We start from the raw sequence: 13,229 nt of genomic DNA on the forward strand, positions 1-13,229 counted from the left end.
CATAAACTGCTGAAAACCCGAGATGCTGCTTTCAGAGCGAATGATGATGTGGTATTCAGAACAACAAGAACCAACCTGTCCCGGAGCATCCTGTCGGTAAAGTGTGAGTATGTGCAAAAAAATTATTAACCACTTCTCCTGTTTGAGATATGTGTGGCAGGGCATCCAAGCCATCCAGACAATAGTTCCCTGCTGCATGTGTGATACTGACGCCTCTCTACCAAACACGCTCAACACCATCTATGCCAGGTTTGAGGAGCAGAACACCGAGCCAGTGCAGAAGACCATCCAGGTGCTGTCCCTGTCTGCAGCCAGTGTGAGAAAGACTCGCCAGAGTCAACCCACACAAAGCTGCTGGACCTGACAACGTACTTCTTTGAGTGCTCAGAGCCTGTGCTGATCAGCTGATTGTCATCTTAAGGGATATCTTCAACACCTCCCAGAACCAGGCTGTCGTCCCACAGTGCTTCAAGGCCATCACCATTAGACATTGTTTTGAAGAAGGCTACAGTCTTAGAGCTCTTAGAACTAAGTCCTCCCCACAATGGACCCACTACAGTTTGCCTACTGCACAAACTCTGTCTTCAGACAGCACGATCTCACTCGCACTTCACCTGGCCCTGTCCCACTTAACGCCCATGTGAGAATGCTATTTATTGACTTCAGTTCTGCATTCAATACCATCATCCTTCAGCAGCTGATCGGTAAACTGGACCTGCTCGGACTGAACACCTCCACCTGCAATTGGATTCTTGACTTCCTCACTGAGAGGCCCCAGACAGTCCAGATTGCCACACCATCTCCAACACCATCACACTGAGCACAGATGCCCCCCAGGGTTGCGTGCTGAGCCCGTTGCTCTTCACGCTGCTGACCCACGACTGCACCTCCAGTTCCAGCATGAACCATATTATCAAGTTTGCCAACGATACCACAGTAGTGGGTCTCATCAGGGATAACGACGACATGTCGTACAGAGAGGAGGTGCCATGGCTAGCAGCCTGGTGCAAGGACATGTCTGTCTCTTAATGTTGATAAGACAAAAGAGCTGATTGTTGACTTCAGAAGGACCAAGGCTAGCCACTCCCCACTCTGCGTCGGCGGCGCCACAGTCGAGAGAACACCAAGTTCCTTGGTGTTCACATCACAGAGGACCTCTGCTGGACCATCAACACCAGTTTGCTGGTAAAAAAAGATCCCAGCAATGCCTGCACTTTCTGTGTCGATTGAAGAAAGTGCACTTCCTCATCACCTTCTACAGAGGCACCATCGAGAGTGTTCTGACCAGCTGTATTACAGTCTGGTATGGAGCCAGACCACAGAGCCCTTCAGAAGATTGTATGGACAGCTGAGCAAATCATTGGTAGCTCTCTACCCAGCCTGCAAAACATTTACACCTCCCACTGCATCCGTATGCCCACCATCATCGTGGCTGACCCCTACCATCCCTCCCACGGACTGTTCAATCCCTTTCCATCTGGAAGAAGATTCTGCAGCATCAGGAGCAGGTATGTTAGACTGTGCTTCTTCCCTCAAGCAGTCTGGCTCCTGAACACCATGCTACCCCCTTCCACACCGGCCTGTCTCCTTAATATCCTGTTCTGCCCTATTTAACTGCCCTTATACTGAACAAATGTTTTATTCTCATGCACAGCTGCTCATATTTGCACAATGTAAATGGCACAAAGAAATTGCACAGCAGTACACATCTACACTACTACACTGGCAGCATATTTGCACTGTTTCTCATAATTCATAATCTATAGCCTATTGTTGTACAGTATAACATACTGTATATCGTATTGTCACAGTCTCCTGATGTGCTCCCCCTCCTAAAAGTTTTTTTAGACAAAGTTTTTTTAAATATGTGTATACACTCACCTACTGTAAAGGATTATTAGTGACTGGGCCGACACCTGGCAGATGAAATTTAACATAGACAAATGTAAGGTACTCCATGTAGGGAGCAGAAATATAAAGTACAGGTATTTTATGGGACCTACTGAAATAAAGGTAGCTGATTATGAGAAAGACCTTGGTGTGTATGTTGATGCTTCCATGTCTCATTCTCGCCAGTGCGGGGTAGCAATAAAAAAGGCCAATAGGATGTTGGGGTATATCTCCAGGTGTGTGGAGTTTAAGTCAAGGGAGGTAATGCTAAGATTATACAATTCCTTGGTGAGACCTCACCTAGAATATTGTGTGCAGGTTTGGTCACCATATCTTAAAAAGGACATTGCGGCCTTAGAAAAGGTGCAGCGTAGGGCCACAAGAATGATTCCTGGTCTTAGAGGAATGTCATACGAGGAAAGGTTAGTTGAGCTAAATCTGTTCAGCCTCAAGCAAAGGAGACTGAGGGGGGACATGATCCAGGTCTATAAGATTCTAACAGGTTTGGATGCTGTTCAACCGAATAATTACTTCAGCATTAGTTCAAATACAAGAACTCGTTGCCATAGGTGGAAATTAGCGGGAGAACATTTCAAACTGGATTTAAGGAAGCACTTCTTTACACAGCGTGTAGTCAGAGTATGGAATAGTCTTCCTGATAACGTAGTGCAAGCTGAATCCTTGGGTTCCTTTAAATCAGAGCTAAATAAGATTTTAACAACTCAGAGCTATTAGTTAAGTTCTCCCCAAGCGAGCTCGATGGGCCGAATGGCCTCCTCTTGCTTGTATAGTTCTTATGTATTTATGTTTACAAATACAGTGGTACCTCGGTTGTCGAACTCACTAGAAGTCGAATTTCCTGAAAGTCGAACAAACCAGTTTGACCTAGAACTCGATCTGAATATCAGAAGTCGAACCGTGAAAGCTGATCCAATATAAATTGTACGCGACAGGAAATGAGTAATACTATAATGCAATTCTTACTTGAATGTCTTCTTCACAGACTGGACGATTAACCAAATAAAGCAGCGCAACATTACAGTAACTAACAATAAATAAACTACTAACTTACGTGTATTATGTGGGATTCAATAGAATTATAAAGAACATACAATGAATAGAGGAAAAGGAGAATATAGCTTAAAGCAGGGCATGATGAAAAGGGGGGGATTCATTCTAAAAAATGCAGTTAACTGAAACGAGAACTGACTGGCGCCGGCAGGGCAAGGTTACCTAATCGGGACCAATAGAGGGAGCGACAGAAAACGTCAGCGGCCCTTACGTATCTGTAGCCTTCCACAAGGAGAAGTACTAACCGACTAACTAGAGCAAATGTCAAACATGTGGTTGTCACGTAGACGGAAGGTACCGAGAGAGGGGGGGGAGATGCCCAAAGGGTTTTAAAAGGGATACAGCTGATACATATGGCAGAACTTCCTCCTGTACATGCTGAATGTATGTCAGCTGGCCGCTCCCGGATTGCAATCTGTCAGGGAATAAACTGGTGACCTGCAACTTATCCACGTGTCAGCTGTGAATCTCTTGACCCGGTGGAGACGGCATACTCCAACAATTATTAGAGCATTTATGTAATTTATTTAAACTTTATTTTACCAGGTAAATTAACTGAAAACCAGTTCTCACTGCTTTACATGATATTCAGGAAAAATAGTAGATTACGCATTAATCAATTAATCGAATAATCGGAACTGCCTGGGATACAAACATCATGCGTGTGTGGTACCCCAAGCACAGGATACCCACACTACTCTGACTACGCCACCTCCTAATAAGGGCAGGAGAAACCCCTACTGTTCATGCCTGTAATGTGGCTAGGTTGGAACCCTCCCCGCAAAGGGACAATAACAAAGAGGCATATGAAATTAAAACCCAATCCACTTTATTACAAATAACTAAAATCCATTAAACAAATAAAAAACGCTTCTAGGGGTGGCCAGCTGACTCTCCTCCAGATAATAAGGTCAGATCAGCACGCGCAGCTCTCAGCTCAGGAAGCCTGGTGACAAAAGAGACAAAACCCAACACCACACAACATGCAACACAACAAGCACTACACACAACAAATACCACTGCAATATGCGGCTCAACGTGAGACTTCAGACATCCACTAATACAGTGCCCCCTCAGTGTGGCGTCCAACAGCGAAGAGCAAAAGCCCGTGCGGATCTGGCCTTGTACAGACAGATCTTATGTACAAACACAGGGGGAGGGGAGCAACCGGTATCCACCACCCAATATACAATGCTGCGTTACTACCTTACAGCTTAGCCCATAGCAGCAACCAGGGGGGTATTCCATGAAAGTAGCTAAATAAAGCCAGACTTATGCGAAAAAGTGAGACTCAAATTAGCTCCATCTCTAAACTTAGCCTCATGTCGTTCCACGAATGCAGTTCAGCTTTAACTAATCGAGGCTTATTCAAGGCAGACTTGCATAGTCTCACTTAGTGTGTACACCTGCGATATTTAAGAAGCCCAAATGAATGGATGAATGATAGATCGACCAAATGAGTCGGAAAGTGTTTAAAACGAGATCAGTGTTTCTTTCCGCCGCAGAACAAACGCTGCTGATGGAGCTGTATGAAAAACACAAAGATATAATCGTTAAAAAAGGCAATACTGTGGCCATAAACACAGCCAGAGTGTTGGCTTGGCAATGCATTACAGACAGATTAAATGTACAAGTTACGTAAATGTTGTAAGTGCTTGGCATGGTGGTACAGTGGTTTATGCTGTCGCTTTATAACGCGAAAGTTGCTGGTTCGATTCCCATAGCCAACTGGGAACCAGCTGGGTTGAATTCCCATGTCATTGTTATTGTATAATATTACTTGATCTCCGTAAAATACTTTCAGTCACATCCGTGTGAAATGTTCTGCACAAATAACCGTATCTTGTCTTTGCTTTTCACTTATAAACTTTAGTCACAGTCCTACTTTGAAACAAAATATAAAAATATCTTCCTGTTCATATTATTTTAACAGATTTTCTTTCAATTTCAGTCATTGCATTTCATGTTTGACCTTTGTAAAAGCGTATGCTTTTATTTTACAGTAAAATACCGTTATAACGGACTTCAAGGGACCTGGCAAAACAGTCCGTTATATCCAGAGTTGCTGTATGCCCAGAACACAACTACACGACACCATTTACTCATGCCACACCCCAGCAGACACACTTGTGGTATAGATTATTATATTGTACATGTAGTAATCCAACTTTACCTAACCAGATACGTGACTATTAATAATCCCGACTACGTACGTATCTGCACTGGATATCACCGTAGGGTGACCACCCGTCCCGCGTAGCACGTGCGCGCACAGCGTTTGAAGCCCAATTCATGCGTCCCGCAAATTGAGACCGTGTCACGCATAATCAATGCTTGCTCAAAAAAAAAGTTGGTCACTCTATATCCTCGAGCCCCAGGCAGCCAAACGAACATTACTTGACAGTTCAGCACGCTACTGTTGCCACACCCACCCCTCACTTGAACTGCTGACTAGGTTGTTGTCAACTTTTTCGTTGTTGTCATGACAGCGCTCTCACGTGCATACCAGACACACTGGGAAGGAACTTTTAGATGCGCGCTTTCCAATTCGAAAAATGGAGAAAGAGGCACAGCCATCATCAATTAAAAAGAGAAGGTGTGGGTACAATAAAGACTGGGAAAATGAATATTTGTGGCTGAAAGGTGTTGAGGGGGATACCGAGAGGGCTTTTTGTGACCTTTGCAAAACGTCCTTCTCAATCGGACATGGAGGGGAATATGATGTCAAACGACACAGACTCACGAAGACTCACAAGAAATGTGTCCAACAGAAAGAGACATCCAAATCTATGGATGCTTTTCTCTGACCTAAAAACGACTTTCTAGCTGACAAAGTGACTGCTGCAGAGGTGACGAGTGTGTATCACACTGTCCAACACGCTACATCATATCGAGCAGGAGATTGTGGCACAAAGCTAGCCCTGACGATTTATCCGGACTCGGACATTGCCAAGAGGATGGCCTGTGGTCGGACAAAGGCAGAAGCCATTGTCACGGATGTGCTTGCTCCCGCCTCTGTCGAAGATTGCTTGAAAGTCCTCAGAAGACCACTAAATGAGCAACGAGAGGCAACAACCAAAGGTAAAGTTAAAGTTATGTTCATGGATGTAACGTTGTGTGTTAGCTATTTGTCTAATGTTAGCTAGCTAATGTTAGCTAATCATCTTATTCTACTGGTATGTTAAAAGTCAATTTTTCCTTCAGTTCACTGAAATTGCATCAGAAGCTAACGTTAGCTAACATAATGCTGCTCATCCGTGCCTTCGTGAAACCAGGCTCTGTGTATCCTTACATGAGCAACTTGTGAGCAACATTTCACTATTCGTTATCTCCCAAACTAAACAAGCAAAAGCAACTATAATTTTTGAAAAGGCATAAATATTTCTATAGATAATATATATATATTTTTTTTTTTTTTTTTTTTTTTCCCCCTGTCGTGTCGGCAGTTAAGCAAGCAGGATGTTAGTCTGGGTGCCTTATTGTGCCAACACTTTTATTTTAACAAGTGGAGCTTCGGATTTAAGCTCCTCTTGTTACTTGAGGTATACTCTTTATTAATCAGTTATATGTCAATGCGCCACAAAGCCGGAGCTGACAGGGGGGGTTAGTGGGAAAAAAAAATCGAGAGAGAAAGTGAGAAAGGAGAGAAAGGGGTGAGAGACAGTAAAATAAATAAATGCATAATAAAAATAAAATAAGGAGGGGGGTCAGAGAGAGAGAGAGAGACAGGGAAAGAGAAATAATACATAACAAACAATAGAACAAAAAAGGAAAGAGTGATGAGGACAGCTTCTGCATCTTGCTGCTTTACACCGTATCATCACACCAGCTGCTGTATCTGAAAGATAAGATCCAGGGACACACACAAACAGTATACACACAAAGAAACCAGTGGTACCGCCACGACATGGGACCGTGCCTGTGCCAGTATCCGCTCCTGGAACCAAACACGTCAATACCAACGAAAGAAAATAAATATATACAGTAGGCACAAGCAGACCACCAGGAACACCGTCCAAACATTGTCGTACCCGCATCCGCATCCGAGAGGAGGGAGTGGAAGCCACACACCAACCCCCACACACACTCTCACACACACACACACACACACCCAGACAAGGGGAAAGAGGGATAAAATAGGGGAAGAGAGCCCCAGGCGCTCGTGTGTGTACGTGTGCGTGCATGTCTATGTGTGTGTGCGTTCTAAGTATATGTGTGTGCGTGTGCATATGTACGTGCATGTGTGTGTGTACGCATATGTGTATGTGTGTATGTTTGTGTGTTGTGAGTGTATGTATGAGTGTGCAGGTTAACATGGAATGATTCCCAGTGTGTGTGCGAGGCCACAACAACGCCGCCCCGGGGCCCCCAGACGGCCGGGAGAGCCCCGACGGGTCACGGACCCAGCCGCCCCACAGTGGCCAGGTACCCGGGTCCCCGCCACCGGAAGGCTGCGCGCCCACCCAAGGAAGGCAGGGAAGGAGGCACCGGGCGCCCCCCACCGGCAAGCACGAGGCAGGAACCCCACGGCCACAGGCGGTAGCGCGCCGGCCCCCCCCGGGGGCCGGCCACGCAGGCACGGATAGAACCCGGAGCCCGGAGCACCCGCACACCCCGTGAGGGCCCCGCCAGCCCCGGGGAGACCCGCCCCCCCCCAAGAACCCCCACCCGGGGGACCAGGGGGACGCCCCGAGAGCCACCAAGCACACCCGCCCCTGGCTACCCCGACCCCCCCTCCCCCACCCAGATCCCAACCCTCCCTCCCCAGCCCCCGCACCCTCCCTCCCCCAAGTCCCCTCACTGCCGCACCCACACCGCCCCATCATCCACGTGCTCCCCGTACCAGGACAAACATGCAGACACACCGATCCATGCATGCACTCATACACACACTCAGACACACACTCCCAGTCACACCTGCTCGTCTTTGAAGTCCGGCAGCAGATGCCCTGGACTTGCCCAGTGGACGGCCCAGAGGATGTTCCCCACCCCCCCAGATCGCAGGCGAGCGGGCACCCCGCCTGAGACCGGCAGCGCCCCACAGATGCGGCCGCCCCACCCCCGAGCCCACCCGCCGGCGCCCGCCACCCCCGCCACACCCAGGACCCCCCACCCCGCCCCCCCCCCAACCGCCCCCCACCCACCTTGATCATTGATGGTGTACATGTGTGTGAACTAAGGTGTCGTTGAGATATGGGGGAGCATATGGGGAAAAGACACCCATCGCCCCCCCCAAGCCCTAAGTGTCTAAAGTGGAGTTAAAATAGAGGGGAAGGGAGCCGTGCAGTCCAGCTGCGGGCTGCAGAAGCAGCCGACCCAGGACCTGCACAGCTCCCCCCGCCCTCCAAGGCCCTATGTGGAGGAGTGGTGTGACGTGGATGTATGTCTAAAATGCAGTTAAGATAATGAGGGGGGGATGAGTGGCTAATCGCCCCCCCTTCCCTCTGTGTGGTGCGGTGTGATGTCTAGATGTGGCGTCTAATGTGTAAGATGGGGGGTGAATAGCTGATCACCCCCCATTACCTATGTGTGGTGTAGGTGGATGCGGGCCGGCAGGGGGGGCGCGCGGCGACAGCCCACAGTGCCGCAGGGCAGCGGGCGCCAGGCAAGGCACGCCCGGACGCGCGGCGCCAACACCCAGGGGGACACCCCCGCCCCCCGCCGCAGCGCCCCCCCGCCCCAACCCAAGGAGGTGTCTGGGGCCTCATCTGCGCCGGCATCGCCGACGAGCCATTCATACCCAGATACCCACATTCACCAAACACTCGCACCTCACCACACCCGCACCACCCCAACACCGACGTGCTCCCCCGTCCCAGGCCATACATGCAGACAAACAGAGCATGCATACTCTGGAGTTGTGGGGAAGGGAGCCGCGCTGTCCAGCTGTGGGCTGCTTTGGCAGCCGACCCAGGACCTGCACAGCTCCCCCCACCCTCCAATGCCCTATGTGAAAGAGTGGTGTGACATGAATGTATGTCTAAAGTGCAATTAAAATAATACAGAGGGGGGTGAGTGGCTAGTCACCCCCCCCTTCCCTCTGTGTGATGCAGTGTGGTGTTGTGGGTGTGGTGTCTAAAGTGGAATTAAAAGAGATGGGGGGGTGACTAGCTGATCACCCCCCAGTACCTATATGGAGTGTGGTGTAGGTGGGTGTGGGCTGTAGGGGGCTGTGGGGGAATAGGTGGTAATGCAGCAGGGCAGCGGGCATCCAGCACGACGCGCCCGGATGCGCGGCGCCAACGCCCACGGGGGTGCTACCCCCCCCGCCGCAGCACCCCCGCCCCAACCCGAGGGGGGTATCTGGAGCCTCATCTGCGATGGCCTCGCTGACGAGCCGCTCTCACACAAACACCTACACTCACCAGACAGACTGACCTGGGACCTATACCCTCCATACCCTGCCCCGGTGCCCTCCCCCCAGAGGCCAGCATGCCCAGAGGCTCCCAGAGCGACACCCCAGTCAGTCCCACATGGGAAGGGGCGCCCAGGGGGAGACCGGCCCCCCCGGCACGGACGAGGCCCCCACCCCACTAGCGGGCCCCCCGGAGCCCCGAGCCCCACCCCGCACCCACGGGGCCCTAGCCCCCCGGCCAGGGCCGGCGCCCCCCGCCCAGGCCGCCAGGCCCCCCCCGCGCCCACCGGGTAGACGCCCCCAGCCCCCCCCACCCCGCCAGCCCAGGGGCGACCCACAACCCCCAGCCCAGGAACCGCAGGCCCCCAGCCCCATGGAGCCACCGGCACCCACACCCCCCAGAGCCCCCCCACCATCCAAGGGACACAAGGAACAGCAAAGCCATGACCCCACACACCCACTAAGTGATGGAGTCAATTATTGGGGACCAGAGAGAGTTGAAATTGGCTAATTGATTCTTGGAGGAAGCAGACATTCGCTCCATACTAATGTGGTCCAACAAGAGACCTTTGTATTGATTAATACTCAAATTGTTTTTTGATTTACAATTCACAAGAATAGTTTTCTTGGCGATGCACAGGGCGGTGAGAACCATTTGTGTTGCACTACCCTCCAGATCCATATTGCTTACATCGCCTAGCAAGCATAATCTCGGGGAGGCCGGAATATTATACCCTAAATACGTAGATAAGTCTTCGCATACCCTCTGCCAAAATAGGTGAACAGCTGTGCATTCCCACATGGCGTGCATATAATTGTCTGGTGCATTATTTGTGCAGTAAGGGCAGGTGTCGGATTCTATGAGGCCCATCTTGAACATCCTTTGTCCTGTGTAGTGTGTTCTATGGAGAGTCTTATATTGTATGAGTTGCAGATTGGGTTTTTTGGTCATTCTAAAAGTATTTAAACATATTTGTGTCCAGATGCTCTGGTCTATACTAATCGATAAATCAATTTCCCATTTTGAGGTTGGGAGAGATATTGAGTCGTTTAAATCTGACAATGATCTGTATATTTTTGACATTGTTTTAGGCGCATGGATTCTCAGTAGTTGGGTTACCTTTGTAGGTAATTGTAGATTTAATTCATCATGTCCGTATTATATACTATAGATAATATTTATATAAAATCAATAATGATCAAAACAGTAAAGCAGTATCTTGTATTTTTTATAATAATCTGTTTTTAGAGAATCTCTTTTAAGTTCATCCCATCTGTGTGTGTCTCCACAGCCCACACGCCATTCTTCTCAGTGGCTTCAGATGCCTCCAATCATGGGACCACCAAGCTCTTCCCACTGTCAGTGCGTTACTGGACGCCAGACTTGGGAGTACAGACGAAGGTCCTTGATTTCTATGATGACAGTGATGAAACATCTGCCGCGATCCACAACCAGATAGTCACCAAGCTGGAGGAAAATGGACTGGGACTAGACATGATATCTGCGTATTCTACTGACAATGCTAGTCTGAATTACGGGAGATACAACTCTGTCTTCCAGAAACTGAAAGAGAACAACAATTGCATTTTGAAGGCAAACTGTGTGGCCCACATCGTTCACAACAGTGCAAAACACGCAGGAGATCGGCTAAATATCGACATAGAAAATGTCGTCAACAAGACCTTTAGCCACTTCTCCTCATCTGCCAAACGCATTGAGGAACTTAAGTCAATTCACACCTTTGTGGAGATAGAGTACCAGTCCCTGCTTAGACATGTGCCCACAAGATGGCTGAGCTTGTGGCCTGCAGTGAAGAGGCTTCATGACAGCTGGGCTCCTATCAAGACCTACTTTCTCTCATTGGGAGAGGACCAGTGCCCAAAGTCACTATGGCAGCTGTTCAAGGATGACCAGGATGGTGAGGGCAACCCCCTTGATCTACAGGTAATTAATTTTAATTGCACTCAACTTTTTTTTTCATCTAAATATTATTACATGAAACAGGGATTAGTGAAATGATGATAGTGTAAACAGTGCCAGCACACAGGATCATTGACTCTCCTTACTACTTGTAGGTTTACCTGTCCTTCCTCAGCAATGCACTGAAGATTTTCCACGACACTGTGCTGGTGCTGGAGCGAGAAGATGGGACTGTCTGTGAGCTCTACGATATGATGTTCACCCTAAAAACCAAGCTACAGCAACAACAGAGTGATGGTTTCTTTGGGGCCCAGACAGGTGTACTCCTCCAGCAGTTTCCAGACAGACAGGCAGCTGTGCTCAGAGAGGACATGTGCAACTTCTACCAGTCCTCTCTCACCTATCTGGAGCAGCGCTATGACTTCTCAGACTCCAACTACCAGAAGAAAGTGGCTAGCCTGGCACTAAAGAAGAGCCCATTCAACTTCTCCCATCTCTGTGAAGTTGTAGAGGTCCTGCAGCTAAGCAAGAAGTTGGACATGGATGCGCTATATGATGAGTATTGTGTCGTTCTGCCACACCAACAGGCCATCGTGCAGTCTGGAGCTACAGTCGTGGAGAAGTGGGCCACCTTACTCAAGCGCACACACACCCCAAACATGACAGCATTAGCTTGTTTCCTTTTGAGTGTACCAATCACCAATGCTTCAGTGGAGAGGGTCTTTTCATTGATGACAGGATGCTGGACGGACACAAGGAACAGATGTTCGGTAAACCTCATCAAGTCAGAAATCCAGGTGAAGAGCAACTTCACATTCAGTTGCAAGGACTTCTACACTTATGTAGTGAAAGAGAAGCTTCTCCTCAATGCTGTACGATCCAACAAAAAATACAAGTTCAAGAAGAAACCTGAAGGTAAGAAACCTAGTTATGTAAGACCCCATTTGTCTAAGATGATGTTTGATTTATTTTGAACATTGGTAGACTGTCCACAGGGGTGCAAATGTGTCACTTTTAGGAAACAGTAGCTTTTTAGGTCAAAATATGTCATTATTTTGCATAGGATTGTATCTTGGCACCTTTTTGTATTGTTGTCACCTTGTGATGGTGATGGGTTTGCACTCCTCTGTCTATACTGGAAAACCATTTGGAAGCTTATCATAAAAATGAATGTTGCTTTAATTCTGTCTCTTATCTTTCTTACTTATTTGATTCAGATGCTGGTGAAAAGGTTTGAGTCCTAAAGGTGTCCCCAGAACACTGAACAGTTTTTTTTCCTGCTCCTGCCTTTACTAACATGCAAGTTCACCATCCTTCCTCCCCCTTCTCGTTCCGTGAACCTCTGGAGTTGTGAGTTAAGACTTTTTATTTTTTTTCAACTGTTCCTGTGGTCTTGAGCAACTACAATTCCTGTTAATCCTACATTTTATATTCTAATTTATTTAAAGTGAATAAATTGTAATGAAAAATAAATAAAATTAAATAGCTAAAGTAAATCGTAAGTGGAAGTGCATCTGTCAACTCATTGAATGTTCAAAATATTATGAATCTTTAGAAAAAAATACACATTGGTTGGCCTATTCATGAGCATACATCAGCAATTACACATGTTTAGGGGAATAGGGCATCATTAATATACCATTTAAGGTGGTATGTGCTAGAAATGGGTAAACCACTATCAGCGAGTCTGCCCATGGGGTGGGGGCACCACCGCGCCAGGCAGTGTCCCACATTGTCCCTCAGAAACATACCCCTTGTCCCCCCTTGGGCTTATTAGCAGGTGGTCACCCTATATAACCGGCACGCCACACGCCTTGTAGGCGGAACTGCATGTCCATTATAGCCGAACAGAACCACATCTAAAAGTGGCCCTGGAGATGAAATTGTTTGTCCATTATAAGTGAAATTCCGTTATATGCGAGTCCACTATATCCGATGCTTTTTCTGCATGTTCGTTGTAGGAATTATTAGCTCAGGTAATTTTTAATATCT

At 48.0% G+C, this 13,229-nt stretch overlaps 1 protein-coding gene across 1 annotated transcript; it reads left to right on the forward strand.

Annotated features, from left to right (window-relative positions):
- Nucleotides 1-5,585: 5,585 nt before the first annotated feature.
- LOC140592725 (uncharacterized) lies at nt 5,586-12,654 on the forward strand. The gene is made up of 4 exons (XM_072716989.1): nt 5,586-6,042; nt 10,609-11,261; nt 11,393-12,152; nt 12,455-12,654. The coding sequence occupies exons 1-4, from the start codon at nt 5,919-5,921 to the stop codon at nt 12,472-12,474; spliced, it is 1,557 nt and encodes a 518-aa protein (XP_072573090.1). The 5' UTR covers nt 5,586-5,918; the 3' UTR covers nt 12,475-12,654.
- The last annotated feature ends 575 nt before the right edge of the window (nt 12,655-13,229 follow it).

The sequence above is a fragment of the Paramormyrops kingsleyae genome, chromosome 1, assembly GCF_048594095.1.
Source record: "Paramormyrops kingsleyae isolate MSU_618 chromosome 1, PKINGS_0.4, whole genome shotgun sequence".
NCBI lineage: Eukaryota > Metazoa > Chordata > Actinopteri > Osteoglossiformes > Mormyridae > Paramormyrops > Paramormyrops kingsleyae.